Genomic DNA, 22,782 nt, shown 5'->3' with positions numbered 1-22,782 from the left:
CACTGTTTGCACTGCTTATCCGGCCGACACGGAACTGATTCAGCGAGAGAGTCAACATTCCACTCCGCGCTGGGTCCTGCTCGCCACATTGACTCCTACGGGATTGAGTCAGGAGCGATTGGTCCCTATATACAGGCATGGATGGATGTGGCTATAGATAGCAAACCAATCCGATCAGCAGGAAACAGGACCGAGTTCGGCCCTGACGCAAACGGGTCCAGGGGGGTTGCGCACCTCCGTGTAGCTGCTCCTTTCCAGTCACCGGCCGGATGTAGAGTGATGGGTGGGGTGCGCTGTAGCAGGAGCTGGTATCTCGCCCGCCCAGCTTCGCTCCCGCAGCCACTAGCTCTGGCAGGCTCTGCCTCCGGGTGCGCGCTGCGCCCTCCCCTTATGGGTGTCAGGCGAGAGGCGGAGCCGCCTTCCAGTCCCTTGTATCAGGAGCCGGTGTTACTCGCGGTCACTCAGAGCCGCCTTTATCTTGCTCCACTGCAAGGGGGTGGCACTTGGGAACACCTTATTTTACCATACACGCTATAAATTCACCACCTGGAATGGGAGCGGGGCTACGGGCCGCAGCGGGACACTGTGACTCACGGACACCGGGACACCAGCAGAAGCCAGATCCAGGGAGCCGGCAGTGAGGCTCGACTCTACAGGACACTGGTGGGTGTGAGCTGCCTGCGGCGTCCCCCTGATCTGAGCGGGTGATGGGGGGAATGGCAGTGGGAGCTCGCAAGGCGGCTTGCATGGATCTGTGGCCGTGTTACGCTCATAGGGGGCTCTTTTAATTTATTCACGCTGCAAGGAGTTGTGTTTCTGCCATCAGAGGCGCTCCCTTTGCCGTCCCCATCCCCCAGCCTCATGGGGTGTGGACTGGAAGAAGTTGCTCTTGCATCTTTGAGAAATCGAAAAGGAGCTCGGTTTCCTCCCTTAGCTGCTGGCTTTGGCGATGATGCTCTGACAGAGGATGCCGCGAGATATTGGGCTGGGGGCCACCAGGAGAGGTTGAGGTCAGAGAAGATTTGCAGAGAGAGGTCGGGAGGTATGGGGGAGTGGGAACGGAGGGCTTGGCGTTGGAAGGTGCAGGGGTGCACGGATATAGGAGTTAAGAGGGAAGAGCGGAGGCAAAGCCCAGAGCGGGGTTGGGATTAAAATGGGAAGCTGAAGGGGACTGGGGTGAGGAAGGAGTTTGCTGAGGGCTAGGGGGCGAAAAAGGTGAAGCTCTGGGAGAGGGTTATGGGTAGGAAGGGGAAGTACTGCTAACTGTGGGTTAGCGCATGGCGCAAAATGCCCTCCATCTATCCTTCTCTATTCCAGCAAACCGCCCGAGCGTTGCAGCGAGCAAGCGTGGGGAAGGCTTTGGAGATACAAGGCCTGGCTCCTGGTGGCCCTTGCAAGGGAATTTGGTGGGGCAGAAGAAGGAACCGGCTGCTGTGTCCGTGCTCCCCAGGCACCTGGTGATCATTGGCATTGCACCCCACCCATCTGCCAACATGATGCAGATCTGCGACTCCTACAGCCAGAAACACTCCCTCTTTAACGCCATGAACCGCTTCATCGGGGCCGTCAACAACATGGACCAGACGGTGATGGTGCCCAGCCTGCTGCGGGACGTGCCGCTGCTGCTGGAGGAGCTGGACTCGGGGGGCGGCTGCGGGGAAGGGGATCCCCAGCTGTCGCCGGGGGACGCCGGCGCCTTCTTCTCCCGCAGGGACATGTACAGCCATTACCTGCTGCTCAAATCCATCCGCAACGACATCGAGTGGGGGGTGCTGCAGCAGGGCGCCGAGGAGGCCAGCCGGAAGAAGGACAAGCTGAGCGGGGACATTAGCCGGGGCCTCCCGGAGGCCGCGGTGGAGGAGGAGGATCTGGAGAAGCAATTCCACTATCACCTGAGCGGACTCCACACGGTGCTCTCCAAACTCACCCGCAAGGCCAACGTGCTCACCAACAGATACAAGCAGGAGATCGGCTTCAGCAACTGGGGGCACTGAGCCAGGGCAGGGCTTGGCATGGGGGGGGGGGTGCCGCCGAGCAAGGGGTCCCTATCTGCCGGCGGGAGGGGCTCTGGGGAGCGCGCCTGAGGACGAGGAGCTTGTGTGTGTGTGTGTGTGTGTGTGTGTGCGCGCGCGCGCGCGCAAATGGAGGGGATGAGCCTGGGATGGGCATGGAGGGGAAGCGAGTGTGTTACAATGGAAGCGGGTGGGGGGGGGTGTGCCAGAGGGGGAATGAATGACTGCGACCGTGGAGGAGGGGCAGACTTGTGTGTGACTGCGGCTGGGGCGGGTGGAAATTCAAGCGGGAGGGGGACGGGACCGTGACGCATGGCGGGCACATCCTGCCCGGGTGTGCAAGCAGCTGTGAGCTGCACGGCGGCGGGGCTCTTTGCCTACGCAGCAGCAGCAAAGCGGCGAGTGTGTATCAAGTTTCCTAGACTGGGAGCTTAGAATGAATGACGGAGGGTGGCCCAGGCCAGTTACTGAGAGCGTGTGGTGGCGGAGGCGGCCGTCCTCCTAGCGGAGACTGCATCAATTCTTTCTTTCCTGTTTTGCACTACTTTTATAACAATAAAAGGCGTGTATATAATGTGTAAGATTTCTTTGCATGCTCTTAGAATTGCAGTCCTCTTATTTTTTACCAACGCACAAGCAGAGAAAGATGTATATTAATCATTATTAGTTTTATTTTATGTTCTCTCCAGGGTGAGCAGTTATTGTTCCCCTCTAAGTAAGGAGACTGATGACTTGTACATGTATGTGCTGGCTGTTATGAGGCTGAAAATAAGCCAATGAAAATAACAAAACTGTTGTAAAAATTACATTTGTTACCCAGGACGGAGCCAGTTTACTAAGCCACATCACAATCGCTGGATGGATGAAGGGTACAATTACTGTACATGTACTGAAGCTTATTTAAAACTTTTTTTTATCCAGATGTAGAGTATATTCTAAAATAAAGAAGCAAATGTATTGACTAAGATTGGCTTAACTTTTTTTGTTATAATCCCTGTTCTCTACATGCATTAAATACTAATTATTCACATACACAACCTAAATATATTAATTGTCTCTACATTATTTTAAAACTGTATTTCCAGTGCTGTGTTACAAGGCGCTGGATATAAAGGGGTAATTTGTTAGTGAAGACTAGCTAACATATGCAAAACTGCTAAAAATGGGCCTAGTAAATATACCTTACACACTATGTTTATAGTTACTTCAGCTGTTAAACAGAGTAAGAATAGTCTGTCAAGATGTATGTATACCAATATAAAGGTCAATCCCTGTTTAAACTAAAGTATTTGAGAATATACATTAATGATTACTAGCAACTAGCTCTATGTTACCAGAATTGTATAGATTTTATTCTCTGTGGTTTTTTTCCATTTGCTGAAGTAATAGGCCCTGTAATTAGTTCTCTCTCTCTTTCCATATATATGCAGCATTAGGTGGTGTAGCACATAATACAATATATTGTTTGGTAAAGGCTTGCCCTTGAATAAGTCCTACGTAATATTACAGTATACTTATGATTACAATATATGTGTGCATATGACAAACAGATAGGGTTTACAGCTTTTCTGCTTATGTTCAGTGAAAATATATACTTAATCTTCAGGCACAATAACACTTTCAGATTTTTCATGCTCAGAAAGGCTAATAGTTTGTATAAATCTTAATGCACTTAAAAGGACACTGCCATGCAGCATGTACCCATACCCCATTAAAAAAAAAGTAATAGAATAGTGTTTTCATTAAAGTAAAAAAAAAGCACAAACAAAAACCACCTTTGTTTAGATTTAAAAATTCCCCAACACTCCTCAGTGTCTCACGGTGACATTGTACTAGTGCATGATAACCAGACACTGATATTAGTGTGTCAGTTTCATTGTCCAAGTTGAGTAAAGTGAAACAGTTTAAGTGTTGAAATATATTTTAAAGTTCATTGGTGCTTCTAATGCTAATTTAGACTGGATATTAGAAGGTGGTTTCTAACCATCAGAGGAGTGAGATTCTGAAACAGCCTTCCAATAAGAGCAGTCGGGGTCCGGGGCAGACAACCCAATTCATTTGAAAGATGGAGTTTGATAAGTTTATGAACAAGATTAATGACTGGTATAGCAGGGGACTAGGAGGTCCCTTCCAGTCCTATGTTCCTAATAAATCAAAGTATTTATTAATGACATAACTGAGGAAACCTTGAAAAACATAACTGGCTTTTTAACCTAACAGTGTCTCATTAGTAACACTATCAGTCAGTCTGTTTTACTTCCCAGTAGGGTGGTGCATGGAAAAATATCAGGGGTAATGAGAAGTACTACAAAGGATTCCTAATTTCACAGCTGGTAAGGCTTTCTATTAATGAACAAAGCCCAATAAACATGAGGTAAAAGATGTCTTGCTTTAGGTTTTAAAGTTCTGTACTCCTGGAAGTTTTGGAGGAACAACCTGTTCTGCTTTATTTAGTTCTGCATCAAATAAACCAGTTTAAGACTACAACACTACTGTTTAAAATTGCTTATTAAAAAGACAGGCCCTGATATTATTTTAAGTCTATCTAATTCTGAATTGTAATCTCTCCCAGTAAAGATGTAGTTTATACTCAATTTATAGTGCTGATCAAAACCACAAATACGATAGTAGAAAATATCCATTAGTAAATGTATAGTATAGTCTCATCTTGAATATTCCATTCAATTTTAGACACATCTAAAAAAATACAACAGAAATAGAAAAGGTTCAGGGGGAGAATAATGAAAATTATTAGAGGTATTTGGGAGTAGAAACAGAGTTTCCATATGAGTAAACCTTAAAGCTTAAGGTGATATAGGAGTATATAATACAAAGGACTGTAGAGAAGCCATCCAGGTTCTTCTGTTTACTTATTTATATGATTTAAGTAAAAGAGCACCTTTGATGAAATAAAAAGTCTTTGAATTTAAAAATAGATAAAAATGAATATTTTTTCAATGCAAAGTCCAAAGTATGGAATTTGTTGCTGTCATGCTATTGAAGAAAACCACTTAGTTGAAAAATATGTTTTAAAATGACATAAATCATAACATCTGATATTTCAGTAGCAAGGATACAATTACAAAGTGCACCACTTGTCAATCTTCATGCCATAAACTGATTGGGAAGAAATCTCCCTTGGTACAGTGTTGCACAATTAGCTGTATTATTGGGCATTGTATCATCCTTTGAAGCATTAGGCATTTATAAATGCTGGAGATTAGATACTGGACTAGATAAACCATCGATTTGTGCCAATAAAGCAATTCTGGTTTCAGATTAAATGATGCCTACAGACAGGATCTGCCTTTAAGAAGTTTCTCCATCAATGCTGCAGTCTAACAGCGTAGTGAATGGACTGTTCTTCAAGGATATGTCTTATAAGAAAAGGCAAGTTTAAAAAAACCCAACTACTGTAGTTCTATATAAATCAGAAGCGGTACAATTTGTGAAGTACTGTAGTTGCATTTTTTAACTCACCTTTGATGAGAAAATAAACCAAGTAAACTGTATTTCAGATATTGGTAGAGTAATAATTAATCTCAAAGCCCTTTGCATACTTTGCAAACTGGTTACAACTCTATATACATGCTATCTACCAACTACTACAAGGCATTGTTCCTGGAATATGTCAGTTGTATGAGAGCACATACGATGATACACCACTGTGGTTTAGGTGCTAAACCATACCTTTCTGCATGTAAAGCCACAGAAGGGAAAAGTTAGGGGCAAAAGTCATGGCTTCATCTTAGCAGGGGGCTGGCTTAACTTCCTATGGTGGATACTGGGGATATGGCAGCCAAAGGGCATTACGACCATGGGCTGCAGTCCTTGATTGATGAAATTTTGTGTTAGATTAAATGTACAGTTCATAAAGCACATTGTACAGTTCTGTCAAGTATTCACAATGAGCCCCTGGCTGGTAAAGTGTTGGGGTGGCAAAGGTGCATGCCAGTCCTACCATCTGCACATAGGAAAATAACTGGGAATGGAAGAGTGTAGGATCCATATAAAACTCTCATAAAATGCTGAATGCAAATACTTAGTTTAATACAATGTTAGAGCAAAATTATGCCTCCTGTGGGGCAGTGGTACACTGGAGGAGGCAGCACACCACCCAGGTGGTGGTGGCTGGTGGCATTATATGCCTTCACCAGCAGTGGTGTGAACATTTTGAGAATTACTTTTTCTGTACCTTTGAAAAATGACTCAGCTGTTATGTCCTGCCCAGTGCAGACTGATCCCTCTGTAAAGCCATTAGCTCTGCCTGCATTGCTAGCTGGTCCCTGCCTCTCATTTCCCTGCAGTTATATAATGGCTACCTTCTTTGTTGGGTGTGCATGAGGGAAAGGGTTTCTTGGGCCCACGCCCCCATCTGGTGCACTTGCACAACGTAGCCATAATTTGAGCCTAAGGTTCCAAATGCAACAACACAGAAGTCAAGAAGTAGCCCAGTTAAGGTTCTTACAGTACACACATACATATTACTTCTGATTATTACTTTGGATGTCAGGTGTTTACCTTCTCATATAATATGTGAGATACAAAATGGTTGATGTTGTTATTGGAGATTTAACTTTTTATGTGTTTACATTTTCAGCATTTATTTTACATTAACATAGGTTTTTTGTAGTTAATTTCCATCTGATTTTTCTCCCTGCTTTTAAAGATACAGGCAAAATCTAAATAACACTTATGTTCATGATAGCTGCGGGTCAGTTGTATTTCTGTAACCAGTAAATAGTGTATTTATTTCACCGCTTTGATCTCTTTGCTGGGACTCTGCCCACCACTCCATTTCCACTGGGACTACTTCTAACATCCCCAACTCCAGAGAAGCCTTCAACAGCTGCCTGGCACAATAAGGTTTTCTCCTTCCCTCCCAAATACTGATCAAGGAAAGAGGGGCCTAAACATTATATTTTCTATGTCCAGTTCTGGCATAGAGACAGATTAATGATCTGAAACCAATATCTTGACACCAGCCTTGACTAGAAACTCTGAGGCATCCCACTAGAAAATTTGACATCCATTGGGCCGGATGTGGATTTCCCCATTGCTTTGTTGAATAAAGGGCTCATTTCAATGGCACCCTCTCATGCCTTCCACACCCTGCAGAGGGTGCTCCATGCTGTCCAGGGTCCATTCAGGGGCAAAGGATGGAGATTAGGTAGAGTTGGGCAGAACTATCACTGACTCATCTCCTTCCCAATAGACCTAGCTTGTGAAAGCAAATATAGCTCGAGGTGGTATTACCTTTTCTACATAGGCCCCACTCCAGGGGCTGCTGCAGCCAGGGGAATCCCTGGTAGCTGGGATTCAATGGAAGCTGGATCTCTACCGTGGGCCAGAGCTGGTGCCAAGACACAAGGCCTCCATTGAAATGGGCCTGGCCACTCGAGTAGGGATATGGTAGGTTTGAAGAAAGGCTCTGCACCCTGTTCCGTAGGGAAAGAGGGACAGTAAAACCCTCCCCACTGATGAGATAATTGGGGCTAGTGGGAAAGGATTCTGTGAGAAGATCCTTGCAGAGATTTCTTCCCACAGAGCCCTTTCCTACAGATTTTAACATGTTATTACATCATTTATAGCTGGCCAGTAGCATGGTTGGTGCTCCACAGCTTAGCGGCTTAGGCCAAAGCACACAGCCCATGTCCCAAAGGGCTTATTCATCTAAGACGATAACATATAGACAAAAAATAGAAGGTGAGATATAACAGACCATAAATCTGGGCAGAGTGCAAGTAAAGAGGTCAATGCGGCAAAATTAACCACAATTGGTCACATGGGTTTTTGGGGTGTTTTGGTCATGTGTTTGTCACTTCTAAAAATTAGAAATGCCCAAACATACTAGTGTCAAATTTGTAAAGTAATTCATTTTTGGGCTGAGGTCTGTCATGCCAAGTTTAGGTCCAAATTAATTGTATTAATCAAGTTACAAACTCCTTTAGAAAAGGCATTAGCAAAAATGACTTTCCTGCAATTACTCAGCTTGTTGTTACTACCCGTCTGCAAGAATCCATGCTCTTTAAAAAGAAAGTCCCTCCTCACACAAGTTCATACTTGTCTGCCCAAGTGTAATGGAGTGAGAAAAACACCTTTTAGTTCTGGGCTTTTGTGTAGTGCTTGCTTACCACCAGAATAGATGGTATATTAAAACCTTAGAGAGATTAGAGAAAAAGCAGGTGGTGCCTCTGAATTAAATCACAAGCCATTAAATGAGCTTGTCTAGTGATGTCTGTAGGATCTGTCATAGTATTAATTAAACAGTGTTAGATTTTTTTATTAGGATTATCTACATACAAATAGTTCTAAAATAATTCTGTTTTTCTTTTCGTAATTGCTCAGGGCTATTTTGCATTAGCATCTTCATGTTAAAAGCTGGGTATATTGAACATTGCTAATGCCCTATAGTCCTAGAACTGGTACCTATGACTGAGCAGACCAGCCTGTTTATTAAAAATTTCCCCTTTGTAAACTGTAATTAGGCTGAGAAAACAGGCAGTGTATCCAATGTAATAATTCACAATAATCCACAGTTTTGAATGTCATCAGGTTCCCCCCCTCCCCTCTTGCTGACATACCTGCTGCTGCAGGGAAGGGAGTCTGTGAGGAGGAATGCTGTGTGAAGATTTCCTCCTTGCATTTCTTCCACATCATTCTGTGGGGGAAGGGGTGGATAGGGAGGAATTTAACCCTTCCCTCAACCTTTGCCCTGGAATGCTGAGTTCTGCCCCAGGGCTCACAGGAGGCTGGAGCTGTCTGTGCAGAGGCCCTAACTCCTCCCCTGGCACTGCTATTTAAGGATGCTCCTTAAAGCGGGAGTTCCCTTGAGTGGAGGGGTCCAGCAGAAAAGGTAATACAGGTTAATGCCTGTCCCCACCCCGTCATAGACTGCCCATTGCTAGCCATGCCTGCCCAGTTCCTCCCTCCCTAATCCCAGCCCTGCAAAGACTCTTAACTGGGGTCCAAGAAATGAAGAGAGAAGTTGATATGACAGTGCATGACCTCCTCTCCCTTTTGTCTCCCATGCAGGAGGGGTGACATTCATGCATGAAAGATCCCCAGAATACTCAGATTCAGAAGAAACATTCTTGGCCCGAGTTGTGGGCATGCCTCTGATTGCTGTTTTAGCCAAGTGCCTGGAGAATGATTAGACCTGCCAAATCTGCTGTTTTTCCTGGGCCTTCAGATTCTGCACTGATGGGGGCTGTGTGAAAACAAAGATTAGGTACCTTAGCCCTCGTCCAGACTAACCCGCGGCATCGGCGGGTTAAAATCGATTGCTCGGGGATCGATATATCGCGTCTAGTCTGGACGCGGTGTATCGATCCCCGAGCGCGCTTACATCGATTCCGGAACTCCATCAACCCGAACGGAGTTCCGGAATCGACGCGGAGAGCCGCGGACATCGATGCCGCCCCGTCCAGACTGGTGAGTACCTCGATTTTAGAAATTCGACTTCAGCTACGTTATTCTCGTAGCTGAAGTTGCGTATCTAAAATCGATTTTAATTCCTAGTCTGGACGTGGCCTCAGATAGAGTACTACCTGTCAGCCCTTCTTTCTGATCTAAGGGAAAACCTGAGCAGTCTACTGCTTTTGTGGGTTCTTTGCTCAGTGGGGAAGAGAGGGAGCTATTGTTTGAAAGCTGAGAGTGGTTTTTGCATGTGCAGAACCATAGCTCTGGCTCTAAAATATTTATTGTTCCCCTTGCTTCTCTCATAATGTACATTATCCAAATCCAGATTCCCCAGAGACTCTGACAAGACATTTACTCTAAGAAAACATTTTCCTTTTTCTATTTTTAATATCCATGATTGTCAGATTTCCTATTTCATCCTATTCAAGTTTGAAATTGGCCTCTTAAGACTTGTCATCATGAAAAGGGGACTAGAAATATTATTGGAAATTTATTTATTTCCTCAACTTGCATGTATGGCATCTAGGATAAGCAATCTAGATAGCCCCAAAATGCATGCAGTTATCTCCCCACACTGGCACCTTATTACAGTATAACTTTAAAATGGGCATGCACATTCTTTTAGTGGGTTCTGCCTGAATTTATGCAAATACATGAACAGTTAAGCAAATGCACGATCTACTTCTTTTTTCTTGGAGGATGTTGGCAGGTACAAAATGTGATTCTGGGCATTTCACATGTTAGTAACAAAAGTGGATATTTAGAGTGTTCTAGCTAAAAAAGGCCAATGAAGTCACTTACACCCCACCGCATCCTACAGCTTTATACAATCTACACAGAGTGAGACTAATACCACAGTCTTTATTCAGATTAAACTTCAGTTGGCTTCATTGAGAGTTCTGCCTGAGTAATGATCACAGGATCACATACAAGGTTGCTTATACCCCTGCCTCACCGGCTGCCTTCCCACCTGCGCTGCCAAGATTTCCCTTAATGTTCTCCCTCTGCACCACCATGAGGCCATTTTCCCCATGGACTGTTTCCTTCCCAGTTCACTCCTGTTTCTCTTCAAACCCATTCACACCACCCTTCCTCCCTGAAAACTCCAGACCAGCTCTTGAACTTATTTCATCATCTGGGCATGTCTGAGTTTTGAATTGAACTGAAATGGATAATAACGTTATGTGATGTGATTCCATGGTGCTTCCTTTTTTGAATAACTACTACTTTTATTAATTTACTATTTTTATATGAATAGGCTGATTTTTAATTTAAAGATGACAGCTGATCACCAATCAATACTTTAAAAATGTCAGAGTGCATAATTAGCACTGCTGAAAGCAGAGCCATCAATGCAGGAAACTAGTTTATGTTGCTAAAGTACATTATATTCTTCTTTTGATGTGCCATCATAATTGCTGTTAGCATTAAGGGGAGTGTCTCGCTCTCTCTCTCTCAAACATCCCCCCTCCCACACACATACACACTGAAAGGAAAATATACCCATAGTGAGCATATACAGGGAGGAGGAGGAACAAGGTGGTTGTTAGAATGCTCTGCATGAATTTAGAAAAAGCTAGTAAATTGCATTTGAGTGCAGAATACTGAAAAAAATGTGAATTTGAAAACAGTAAGAAATCAGATTTTAACAAGGAAGAATGTGTAATCTTTTCATCTTTCACTAGCATCATTAGTACAATATTTAAAAGTGTATAAAAGGATCTGTCAAATGTTTCCATAATGTGGACCACATTTTAGTAGAGAGGCTAAAAATTTCAAAAGTCCCTAAAAGACGTAGGTTCCTAAGTCTCAGTTTCAAAACTGAGTTAGGAACCCAGAGTAAAATTTTCAAAAATGCGCTAGTGACTTAGGAACCTAAGTCCCATTTTCAAAAGTGACCTGCTCTTAGGAGCACAAGTCCAGTTGAAATCAATGGGAGTTAAGTGTCCAAATTCCCTTGAGTATCTGAGCCTAAGTAATTTTTGAAAATGGGACGTAGGCCCCTAAGTCACTTAGATGCTTTTGAAAATTCTCCCTGGTGTCTTTTAGATACTCCCCTCTCCTTTGTATTCACATAACAATTGTTAATATACAAAAGTAATATTAAGGAATTCTTTGTTTTCAGCTTCTTTTAATACAGTTTAGCAGCTGGAAACAAGGAAGAGAAACCAGCCCCATATGACCAACCAGCTGTCCAGGGACTGCCAGCACCCTGTTCTGTAGGTAGACCACTTTGATTAACTTTGATGTTGGATAATTTAGTGCCTATGTGTGAAATTTTATGCTAACATATATCTTGTGCAATTCCTTTGGCTTCAGTGAGATTGAATGGGGTATACTGATCAGGGCAGAATTTGATGCAGCTGTGTTTAAAGAATAAGAATAAATGGAACCAGAGACCTATCCCAGCAATGCAATATGTCTTTTACTTTACATAGTCATGAGGTGCGGTAATATCTTTTATTGGACCAGTTTCTGTTGGTGAGAGAGACAAGCCTCTGAGCTTACACAGAGCTTTTCATTTTACTTATTGTCTATTTATGCAAATAAGGCCTTATCTCCACTTTCCTTTACAACTCTCTTTTTGGTGGCGATATAAGGAGCAAGAGTGGACTGACTACCTTTGCCCAGGCCTCAAGGTAATAAAGATAGGTGGTCATGAGCAACAATGCCAAAGAAGGCAGAGCAAAGTTAATGCAGATGTAATACACTGAGAGGAGTGCCCCGACTCAACATTTTTCATGACCTCAATCCACTTTTAGTTTTCCTTGCAGAAGAAATAAAAATGCACTTTTGAAGTCTTTCCCATTAGTTGTGAGTGATTAGGACACACATGAGTCTGTAAACACCCTTGTGTTTCCACTGACAGAATCTATATGTTCTTTTGGAAGAGAGGTGGTGTCTTCCAAGAATATGTGCAGGGCCTATCACTTATTTTGGGGTCCCTTCAGTTCACTGCAGTATTAGCATACATCAGTGTACTGTCCTTCAGCACATGGGTGTGCACTATTTTTTAGCTGCCCTCCTTGTCACTCAATGGATTATCAAATAGACAGTGTTCTTAGAGAAAGGTGGCTCACATCCCTCCTTAGACTAAGTTAATCACGTCTAGGATACAGCTGTTCTTCACTATGCTTTGAAGTGAGAGTCTTGAGGTTTCCTCAAACGTAGATGACAGCATGGTACCTTGCCACCTCACCATCAGACATGCCCATCTTAGGTACTCTGAAATACAAGCATTTTGCAAAAATGTTACATTTGATTTAATAAGTGGCAAAAAGAACTTGATCCGCTTTGCTGCTTTGTAACCTCCTAGTTTGTTAGGCTACTGATTCTGTTTCTCAGATGAGACTATCTGTTCACCTATACAAAGGAATTAAGTACTCATAAACTATAGTTCAATGCAGCATGATAATCTTTATTGTATTATACCAATAACATGCTCATTTTGTCTGTCTGTTCTTCCTTCTCTCAGATGATGGTCTTTCTCCTCTTGCATCATTTACACTATAATCCTTTCTCTTCTTCTGTATGTTAACATGATTAGCTTTCTATCCAACCTGTAAATCTCTGCTTTTGAAGTCTGGCAATTTTTACACATGTTTCAAGCTATTATTATTGGGTTATATTTAATTTGAAAGGACACAGTGTTATTGTCTTTTCCTCCCTGCAGATGTTTCTTTAAAATTATAACATATGCAGTGCAAAACCCCGCTATGTTAATATAATATTACAGGCTGACATTTTAATCACACACAAGTCAAAAATTCAATGCTGTGGTTTCCACAGCAATCATAATTTGGCATCTATGCACATGTGCATTTTCTATCCTTGCAATGTTGTTACAAGGATTGATTTAAGGTCATATCCTAAGGCTCCCTTCTATGGGAGTAAGGAGATAATATACCTATGAGGGTTTATACAAGTCTGACCAGTTCTGAGAATGGTTAGACCACTGGGGACCACACATAGTGCCTGAGAATGGTCAGATCATGGAGGGTGTTGCAGTGGGCTCTATGCCTACTCCTCCACCAAAATATTTAGTGGACCAAGGAGCTACCATAATACAATTTAGCTCACCAGGCGCACACACACCCCTCCCCCACGCCAATTTGCTACTTGGCTTGGACTGAGCATGCTCAGTAACACTGCTGAAGCCGGCTGCCCTCACTCTGCCATTGACAGGCACAGGTCTTCTCTGGCGCCTAAACAGGACAATTCCCCTGATTTTGGTATTGTAAGGGTCTGAGACTAGGCCATGAAATTGCTGTCATGTGTATGTGCTGCAAAGTCTTAATACCAAGGGAGAGTCACTAAATAGCCAAAGAGGGAGTTGAACGTTATGAATGTTCAGGAGAGGGGAAATGGTGGGTAGCATTAAAGTAGAGTTTTACCACTTATTTTTTCCATTTTTTCCTAGCGGAGGGAAAGGAAGAGAAAATGAAACCTACAGGAACTCTAATTCTGATTACAGGAACATCATGGAAAGTACAGGTTATTACTGCTGATGTATTGAAAGAACTATGATGACTAGATAAGACCATATTAAGGGAATTTTAACTTATTACTTCATGTTATTTATTTAAAGGGCATTATTGATTTGAATTTTGGTGAAATGAAAGATTGCAAATTAAATCTTTCAAAGTCTTACTTGACCACAAGTGTTTTATACATAGTACCTGGTGGTGCAACAAGCATTCCTGAGCACTGTCCCCTCCCCAAAGGAAGTGAAGTGCCTCCTAACCTTGTGGAAAGCTCAGCTGACTCCTGACCCCCCCGGGGGGGCCAGGTTCTTACTGCTTCCCCCACCCAGGCCCCACTTCAAGTACTTCTCATCTCCCAGCCCTATGGAAAGGTTTGGAAGAGGCCCTTAACACCAGGGACAAGACTGCTCCTCTCCTCATCTTCTAGCTTTGTGGAAGGATTGGGAGAAGTCCATGGCTCTACACCAGCTGCCCTCACCTCACTGATTTCTATTGCTTCCTCCCTCTTAGTCCTGTGGAAAGATCAGGGAAGGCCCTCAGAATGTGTTCCTTCCTATCCCCTTCTCCTGTCTTTGTGGAATGTTTGGGGAGGATTCATCACCAGGCCCAGCCCTGGACTAATGACTCCTTTTGGGGCCTATGAATGGTGGCATTCTCCAGGATTTGGGCTAGATGAGGCAGAATCCTCAGGTTTGCATCTCCTGTTTTCCTGCCTAGTGCAGCTGTTTCAGAGAAGCAGCAGATGAGAGCTGGGGGAGGAAGAAGATGAGACCACAAATGGTGAATCCTCCTTTTTCCTATTCCCTGGGTCAGTTTCTACCCACAATCTTGTGGTACCTGGTCCCTTAATCTGGAGAAATGTAGCTTTCATGGGAGAACATGATTGCAGAGAGAGAGGTGATCTCTCAGGGAGCATGGTCTTCTTTTAATATCTCCCTTTTCTCTGTATTCTCCTCATGCCCGCTTATGAACTTTCCCCACATTCGTCTCTCTCTTCTTATACTCTCTTTCAACTTCTCTGTCCTTCAGAGGGTCTGATCCAGCTCCCAGTGATATCAATTGTAATCTTCACATTGACTTTAACACAGACAACTCATGTCCTCTCCCAACTGAGAGAGATTATGGGATTCACTCCTGCAAAAAAAATGAGCAATGACCTCACTGCTTTTCGCAACTCATTTTATTAGCTTTTCATTCCTACAATAATTACTGGGGAAGGAAGGGGAAGGATGCTACAATCAAAACAAAACATATATTTCCAGGAGAGAGGGAGACATACACACACTGATCTTTTGTTTCACTTAATAAGGTGCCAAGATACAACAGTGGTGGGTGTGGAATAAAAGCCTAGATTGCTAGGATAGCCAGCTAAAATATAGATGAGGCAGATTGTTTGGCTAGAGTAGAGGTAGATAAATGAAAAGGCCGGGGATGAGAGAGAAATGGGGGAGATTGAAATGGAGCAGTGAGAGAAGTGAGAAAGAAAGAGAAGTGAAAGCAGGACCTAGGGAGGAGAGAATTTGAAAGAGGATATGAGTAGGAGAGAGACTCAGAGAAACTTAAATAGGAATTGGTGAGGCTATAGAGGGAAAGTGAGAGGGGTTGATAGATAATATAGGGTAAAGTGGATGGGAGGTTGAAAGACATCCAACTTCCATGCAGGTCAATGAAAAGATTCTTGTTGACTTCACTGGAAATTGAGTCAGACCCATGGGGAGAAGAGAAGAAGGAAAAATAGGACATGAGGAGGAGAAAAATGGGAGCAGTTGAACTAGAACCTGGGAAGGAAAGAGGCAGAAACTGAAAAAGGACATAGGGAAAAGAAAAAGAAAGGGGAGGAGGAAGACATTGAAAGTAGACATGGAGAAGAGAGGAGAGAGAGAGAGAGAGAGGGAGAATAAAATTAACCTGAGGGAACAGGGAAGAAAGAGTCCTAATAGAGCAGAGTCAGCTTTGAAAAAGGGAAGGGAAATTACAATCAGAGCAACATAACATCCAACAGGAGAGAGAAAATGACAGAAAAAATAAAGAGCTAGATAGAGAGCGGGACTGAAAAAGGAAAAAAAAAAACCTCCTGGAGGAAGGAGATGAATGGAGTATGGTCAGAGAGAAAGAGCACAATATTAAAAAAAATAATTAAACACTGAAAAATTAGACTCAGGCAATGCCAACAATGACAAAGCCAGAGCACAAGGGGCACCAAGATATACAGAAGAAGGAGAGAAAAACTGGAGGGAAGGAAGGCAAAAGGAAAGGAGAAAGGCTAAAACCAAGGGTGACAAAGTTTTTAAAAGTGTATTACTTTATGGGAAGGTTGAGGCCTTTTTTATGCTGTAAAATACCACACATTTATAATTTCATCTCATATGAGACATAAGGTGCCTGTCTGTGGAGAAGAGGTTTTGGAAAACCCAGTGGTGTGTGGGAGAAGGCCACATAAGATTACTGTTCTTACGTATGGGAGAAGAAAATAAGCTTCTTTTCCAAGGCACAGAATAAGATGTTTTTACATATGTTTCTCTTGCGGTGTTGCTGGAATTTTGCATGCTTTTCTATGAAATTTTGCAACATTACTACTGGGGGATTTGATAGTTTTTAAACACTTTTTTCATGTTGTGACCAGCTTCAGTGGTAGCAGGGATGGTTTTTGTAGCTTCCCACTCCAAGATCTTTTTGTTCAACACAGAGTTTAAAGCATAAACAGAACACTAACATCCCCAGCAGGGAAAAGGAGGATATCACAAAAGCACAATCCAAACCTTTAACAGGTTTAGTAAGTGTGTGACTAGATTTTGAAGAAAAAAAAATACAAGCACTCCTAAGAACTTGGTATACTGCTGAAAGCACCTCTGAGCACACTGTAAATCCAGAACGTTTTGTAGCTGCATTTGCAAACTTCCTTCAGCAGAGCCCCAGACCTTTTTTTGTAATGGTCCCACCCTTATCAGAGCGGACACTTGGGCTTTCCAGGTGCATCCCGTAAGAGGCAGCAAGTAGCCACTCTGGCTTTATAAGGGTATGGCTACACTTGAAATTTCAAAGCGCTGCCGCGGCAGCGCTGTGAAGTGTGAGTGTAGTCAGAGCGCCAGCACTGGGAGAGAGCTCTCCCAGCGCTGCATGTAAACCACATCCTCTACAGGTGTAGCTGCGGCACTGATTACACTGAGGCTTTACAGCGCTGTATCTTGCAGCGCTCATGGGGGGTATTTTTTCACACCCCTGAGCGTGAAAGTTGCAGCGCTGTAAGGTGCCAGTGTAGCCATGACCTAAAATCCCAGTCATGTAAGGCAAATGCAACTTGAGGTAAGATTTTTGGAAAAGTTCCTAAAATGTCTAAACTAGTGAATGTGTATCATGTAATTGCTTGCTAGGAAATGTATGAGTATTTGTTGTCTTGTGACTCTGGTGGACTAGTTGAATTCAGCCCCTGCCTTTGTGTAGGCACCACAAATTGTACTGGCTTTTTTTCCCCCTTCATATTGCATTGTAAACACTTTTTGTTTGTTGTCCCTCAGTCTCCTTACTGATGTCATAGTTGGTCCATGACGCTGAATGTCTCACATTTTGGACTATATCCTTGGTGCACTAGCTTGCATTTCCACCTCAGTTTATTCCCTACCTATATTTCTAACTTCTAGGAACAACTGATTTAGTGGCTTGCATCCATTTCAGCATGAAGGGCTTGTCTACATCAGAAAGTTGCAGCGCTGGTGAGGGAGTTACAGCGCTGCAACTTAGGAGGTGTACACATCTGCAGGGCACCACCAGCGCTGCAACTCCCTGTTTGCAGCGCTGGCCGTACTCCCGTTTTGTCTCGGGTGTAGAGGATCCAGCGCTGGTGATCCAGCGCTGGTAATCAAATATAGACACTTACCAGCGCTTTTCTTGACCTCCGTGGAATAAGCAGGTATCCCAGCATACCTGAGGAAGCCTTTGGTAATCAAGCTGGTCTCCTTCCCCGGTTTGCTCTCGCGTTCCCCGAACCCCGAGCAAGCAGGTCTTCTTCCCTGAGGTTTTCTGGGTGGTTCCGGGAACGCGAGAGCAAACCGGGAAAGGAGACCAGCTTCGCCGCGGTTTGCTCTCGCGTTCCCCGAACCCCGAGCAAGCAGGTCTCCTTCCCTGAGGTTTGCTGGGTGGTTCCGGGAACGCGAGAGCAAACCGGGAAAGGAGACCAGTTTCGCCGCGGTTTGCTCTCGCGTTTCCCGGAACCACCCAGCAAACCGCAGGGAAGGAGACCTGCTTGTTCGGGGAACGCGAGAGCAAACCGCGGCGAAGCTGGTCTCCTTTCCCGGGTTTGCTCTCGCGTTCCCCGAACCACCCAGAAAACCGCAGGGAAGGAGACCTGCTTGTTCGGGGGTTCGGGGAACGAGAGAGCAAACCGGGAAAGGAGACCAGCTTCGCCGCGGTTTGCTCTCGCGTTCCCCGAACCTCCCTTGAAGCCGCCCAACAGCGCTGCAGTGTGGCCACATCTAACACCACTTGCAGCGCTGGTTGCTGTAAGTGTGGCCACTCTGCAGCGCTGGCCCTATACAGCTGTACTAATACAGCTGTAACAACCAGCGCTGCAAAATTTTAGATGTAGACATGGCCGAAGATAGTTTGTTCCAATCCCTAGCAAGGGATTTGCTCTCTCTTCTTGCTACATCTGGGCATATATGGGGGATTCCATGAAGCTATTTAGGTGCCTAAATTCCCCACTTTGATCCACTGAATTCCTGCCAAACACTATAGGTGCCAGTCAGTCAGTGCCTATGTGTTTTTTTTTTCTTCTTCAAAGTAAAAGTTTCTCAGGAACCTAAGTTTTAGAACCTAGGGCATGTGTGCTGCTGCCTGACTCTAGGCATCTGGGTGCCTGTCTCCTGCCTAATCTGCAGGATGATATGTGAACCAGGGGAAGATATGTGTGCTGCTGCCTAACTTGTCCAAGGGGCCTGCTGAACATGCCTACCAGGTTGGGCTCCTTTCAAATGCCAGCTAGTAGTAGTGGTGCCCACCTCTTAGCCCAGTGGTTAGAGCACTTGCCTAGGATGTGGGAGACCTAGGTTCAAACCTTCCCAGCACAGGGGGAGAAAGGAGAGAATAGGGGGGCTCAGAGGCACTAAAGAATGTTGTGAATCACTAGCAGAGTAAAGGGCTTCCCTAATTCCTGGCTTATCTCTGAGAAAGGGTAGAGTGGGATACTTAGCACATCAGCCTCTCCCTTGGGCTAGTCTAAGCAGGAGCTACCTGGCATGCTGGCTTTTGTGGATAGCATTCTAAGGCACCTATTTCTTCACATTCATTGTGCAGGGAGCCTTGGTTCCCAGTTTGCCTTGTGGTCATAGTGGTGTTGCTGGGATTTTCTAGGTGCCTAAAAGTTAAACATTGTGTTGCTCAGTGCTGAAACCCCAAAGTCCCTTTGCAGATCCCACCAATAGTCTCTGAAAAGAGGGTGTTTCTTGGCCCAGTGAGGTTTTGTTTGCTTTTTTGCTTTAGTGCAGCCCTATTTCCAAGTCTCTGTCCCAGGCCATACTGAAATGAATGAAGGTTACATCATGTACAAAAGATTGGAGATAGGTTTTAATACAAACTTCCCATGTGGCTTTTTTTCCCCCTTCATATTGCATTGAATATTGCATATTCAATTTTGGGAAGGTTCTGATCCAGATTAGAAAGTCATCATTAGCTCCTGTCTCTGTAATAGGCTAAGTGAAGCTCCCTAGCTGGGTCTGAATGCCCTCTCCCACCCCTCCATATTACTGTCCCGCTTCTGGGAGCAGATCCAGGTGCAGTTCTGAACTTTGTGTTTGGTATCCCTTCCTTACAAAGGAGATCCCTCCTCAGTGGCAGAGTAAATGCTATGCAGTTCCCCCAGAAGTGAAGTCATTGTGGGATGGACGAACAGAGTCCAGTCTTCCAAATTGCCATTAAAATATAGGTGACCAGAGCATAACATCTACTTGCTTGTCCCTTGCCTTGATATTTTATTTGTTCATCAAACAAAAAATACCCACGGCAAGTAGAATTTTGCAAGTCTGGTCTATTCACATACTTCTGGTGTTGGAAAGGTTGAAAAACCGATAATACCTACTGGCATTGGACTTCCCTGGCAGACAGGTACCATGAATTCAATACATACTTATTTTCCTACTTCTAGACTCCTCTGCAAGTCTTATTGACATGCCATTATCCCTAGATGGCTAGTGGAAATGTTACATGGCTTGTTCCAGCAGCAATCACTGTGCTTCGGGCCACCCCCCCCAACAACTCAATGCCTTGGTGCTAATCATTAACTATTTATTTATGGCCCTTCAGCCACTTTTAAATCCAGGTAGCAACTCCTAGCTAATCTGAAGTTTTCAAGTACTATGGGCCCAATGCTGCTCCCACTGAAGTCAGGGCAAAACTTGCCATATGGGTTTTTCCTGTGTGAGAGCTCTAGTGGAAGGGACCTTGTGTGTCCTCTCTCTCACTTGTGTGGTCCACCTATCATTTAGCCTGGCCCATTTAATATTAAATGTAGTTAATTTGTTTTACCAGTTCCTTGTCAGGCACTATTTCCTCCTCACTGCTATTCACTATCTATGTATGTATGTATAAATAGAAGCAGTTGGATGGGTGTTCCTCCCTGAGGACATAATTCATTGCCAGAGATGACATAATTCATTGCCAGAGATAACATAATTCACTGTTTGGGAAGTGATCACGCTGGATTAAGATGTCACTGTATAAACAAGGCAGGAAGAATGAGATGGCTGTAAATGAAGCAGTTTCTATGCACCCAGCAGTATCTTGCAGTCAGCTGTGATGGAAAAGAAATACAGAAAAATTTCATAAGAGTTAGGAGAGGCTCATGGGCGGTGAGTGAAGCATCCCCAGGGGGAGGCTAGCTCCCTATCCTGCTTCTTCTGCCTGTGGCCCTACCCATGCTCCACCCCAGGCCCCGCTCCCTCCTCCACCCATCACATCCCTTCTTTCCTCCACCCCTCCGCCCCCATGAAGCTGCTCCTTGCTCACCAAAATTTTAAAAATTGAATATAAAAATAGCTTAAAAACAGCTATGAAAAGTCACTGCTGGAGTAAGGTGTTGAGGTGGAGATGTTAACTGATTTAGACCAAGCCTTTGTGTTGCACATCAAACAAGGTTATGAAATGCTTTTTTCATCTATTGACCTAAGGCTCAGTTTAGTCATGAAACAACATATAGGTGTGTCACAGCACTGCAATTCATTAACTCTTTTTACTTCAATCACTCTAAATTACTATGAGGTGATTCAGCTTCCCTTACACTAAGTTGTAATTTACTTCATGTGTAGTTCTTGAGAATTATTTGTAAAGAAAGTTATTATTCAATGAAAGAGTAAAAGAATTGGTCCCTAGAGTATTTTTCTCAGACACCTGAGTCATTGTTTCTTTTCTGGCTTTGCCTGTTAAACTAGCGCACCTACTTCACTGAGAACAGCACTGTTAAAAGCGGATGTTCTGTCCAAAATCCATAGGCTGAGTGAGAAAACATTTACAAGCTAAAAGCTCTGGCAATGGTGCTGAAATTGCAACAGCTGAGTTTTCTTTAGCATGTGCATAAGCTCAGAATGAGAAACTTCTAAGAATACAATTGGCCAACATACTTTTTCAGTAGGGAAGTTCCTGTTTGGTATTAGTCTCCTTTGTGACGTTTTTGGGAGGGATTTATAAAGAAAGGAGAACCTTTTGTACTGTAATCTGGATATGTGTGGACAAGAAAGGAAAATAATAGTATATTGCTTAGAGACAAGGTGTGTGAGATAATATCTTTTATTTTAGAAGTTGGGCCAATAAAAGATATTACTTCACCCACTTGGTCTCAGAATATGAGAGAGACATACATGGATACAGCATTGCAAACAAGTGTATTGTTTCCCAGTTTGAAAAGATATCCTTGTGAAAGGTCTGTATCAAATCTGCAAAATCTTTTGTTAACCTATCTGTCAAGAGTTGTTAGGGGAAAAACGTGTGGCGCAGGAATTTGAATGGAATTTGATCCTTGCTGTGTTACTGTCAACTTTTGCATGACATTAGAAGTAGTGGTGCCATGGATTTACAGGTTTTTCTGAGTAACCACAGAGTTCTTTTGTTACTACTGTACCACCTTGAGTAGCATAGCTACAAATGTTTTAGGTATACACAAGAACGTGAATAACATAACCCTCATGTTCTTGGTGGAGATGGAGAGCGAAAAGTTTTTTGTATTAGGCAGGAGACAAACAGGTAGACCTATGGGTCCAAATGCATGATGTAAACTGGTGCAACTCCATAACCAAAGCACGTTCACATACGAGTCTGAATTTTGTCCAAGGAAGTGAAACTTGGAAAAACCATGAAACAATGGAAAACTTTGAGGGGAAAAAAAATCTATTTAGCAACAATTGAACTTATACAGCATGCTAGGTATTTTTATATTATTCTTCATTTCTTAAGTATTATAAGGAACACTTGCAAAAAAACCCAACCTCTGCTGCTTAATATGAAGTTCTACTCTGAAAATGTCTATGTAATAATGGCACTTTTGTACTCAATTGATTCCCAGGCTGTGTTCAGAGTCAGATCAGCTGGCTTTAGTGACATAAATAATTTTTTGTTTGTTTGTTACTTTTTCATTCTTTTACTAAACGAGAACCAACCCTGCTTTGTGATTATTGAGCTGGATAGTTTTCTGGCTTTTGTATCATCATCAGAATTGTTAACTGAGTTCCAGCTGCAGAACCACGCTGTGGGGGAAAGGTGGGGTTTGCAAGTGCTTTGGAGAATAGGATTAAAATTTAAAATGATCTGGAGAAATGGTCTGAAGTAAAGAGGATGAAATTCAATTAGGACAAGTGCAAAGTACTCCACTTAGGAAAGCCCAG

The 22,782-nt window shown here is 43.6% G+C and overlaps 1 protein-coding gene across 2 annotated transcripts; it reads left to right on the top strand.

The window, feature by feature from the left end:
* The first annotated feature begins 297 nt into the window (after window positions 1-297).
* On the top strand, window positions 298-2,977 carry MID1IP1 (MID1 interacting protein 1). Of its 2 annotated transcripts, none has more exons than XM_050936738.1 (2): window positions 298-663; window positions 1,318-2,977. In XM_050936738.1, the coding sequence occupies exon 2, from the start codon at window positions 1,494-1,496 to the stop codon at window positions 1,992-1,994; it is 501 nt and encodes a 166-aa protein (XP_050792695.1). In that variant the 5' UTR covers window positions 298-663; window positions 1,318-1,493; the 3' UTR covers window positions 1,995-2,977. The 2 variants fall into 2 exon arrangements, with proteins under 2 accessions (XP_050792695.1, XP_050792696.1); XM_050936739.1 differs by lacking the exon at window positions 298-663 and adding an exon at window positions 670-1,010.
* Window positions 2,978-22,782: the final 19,805 nt, after the last annotated feature.

This window comes from Gopherus flavomarginatus, chromosome 1, assembly GCF_025201925.1.
Source record: "Gopherus flavomarginatus isolate rGopFla2 chromosome 1, rGopFla2.mat.asm, whole genome shotgun sequence".
Lineage (NCBI taxonomy): Eukaryota > Metazoa > Chordata > Testudines > Testudinidae > Gopherus > Gopherus flavomarginatus.
Note: the sequence above shows the minus strand (reverse complement) of the source record. Positions and strands in the feature narration are given on the sequence as shown.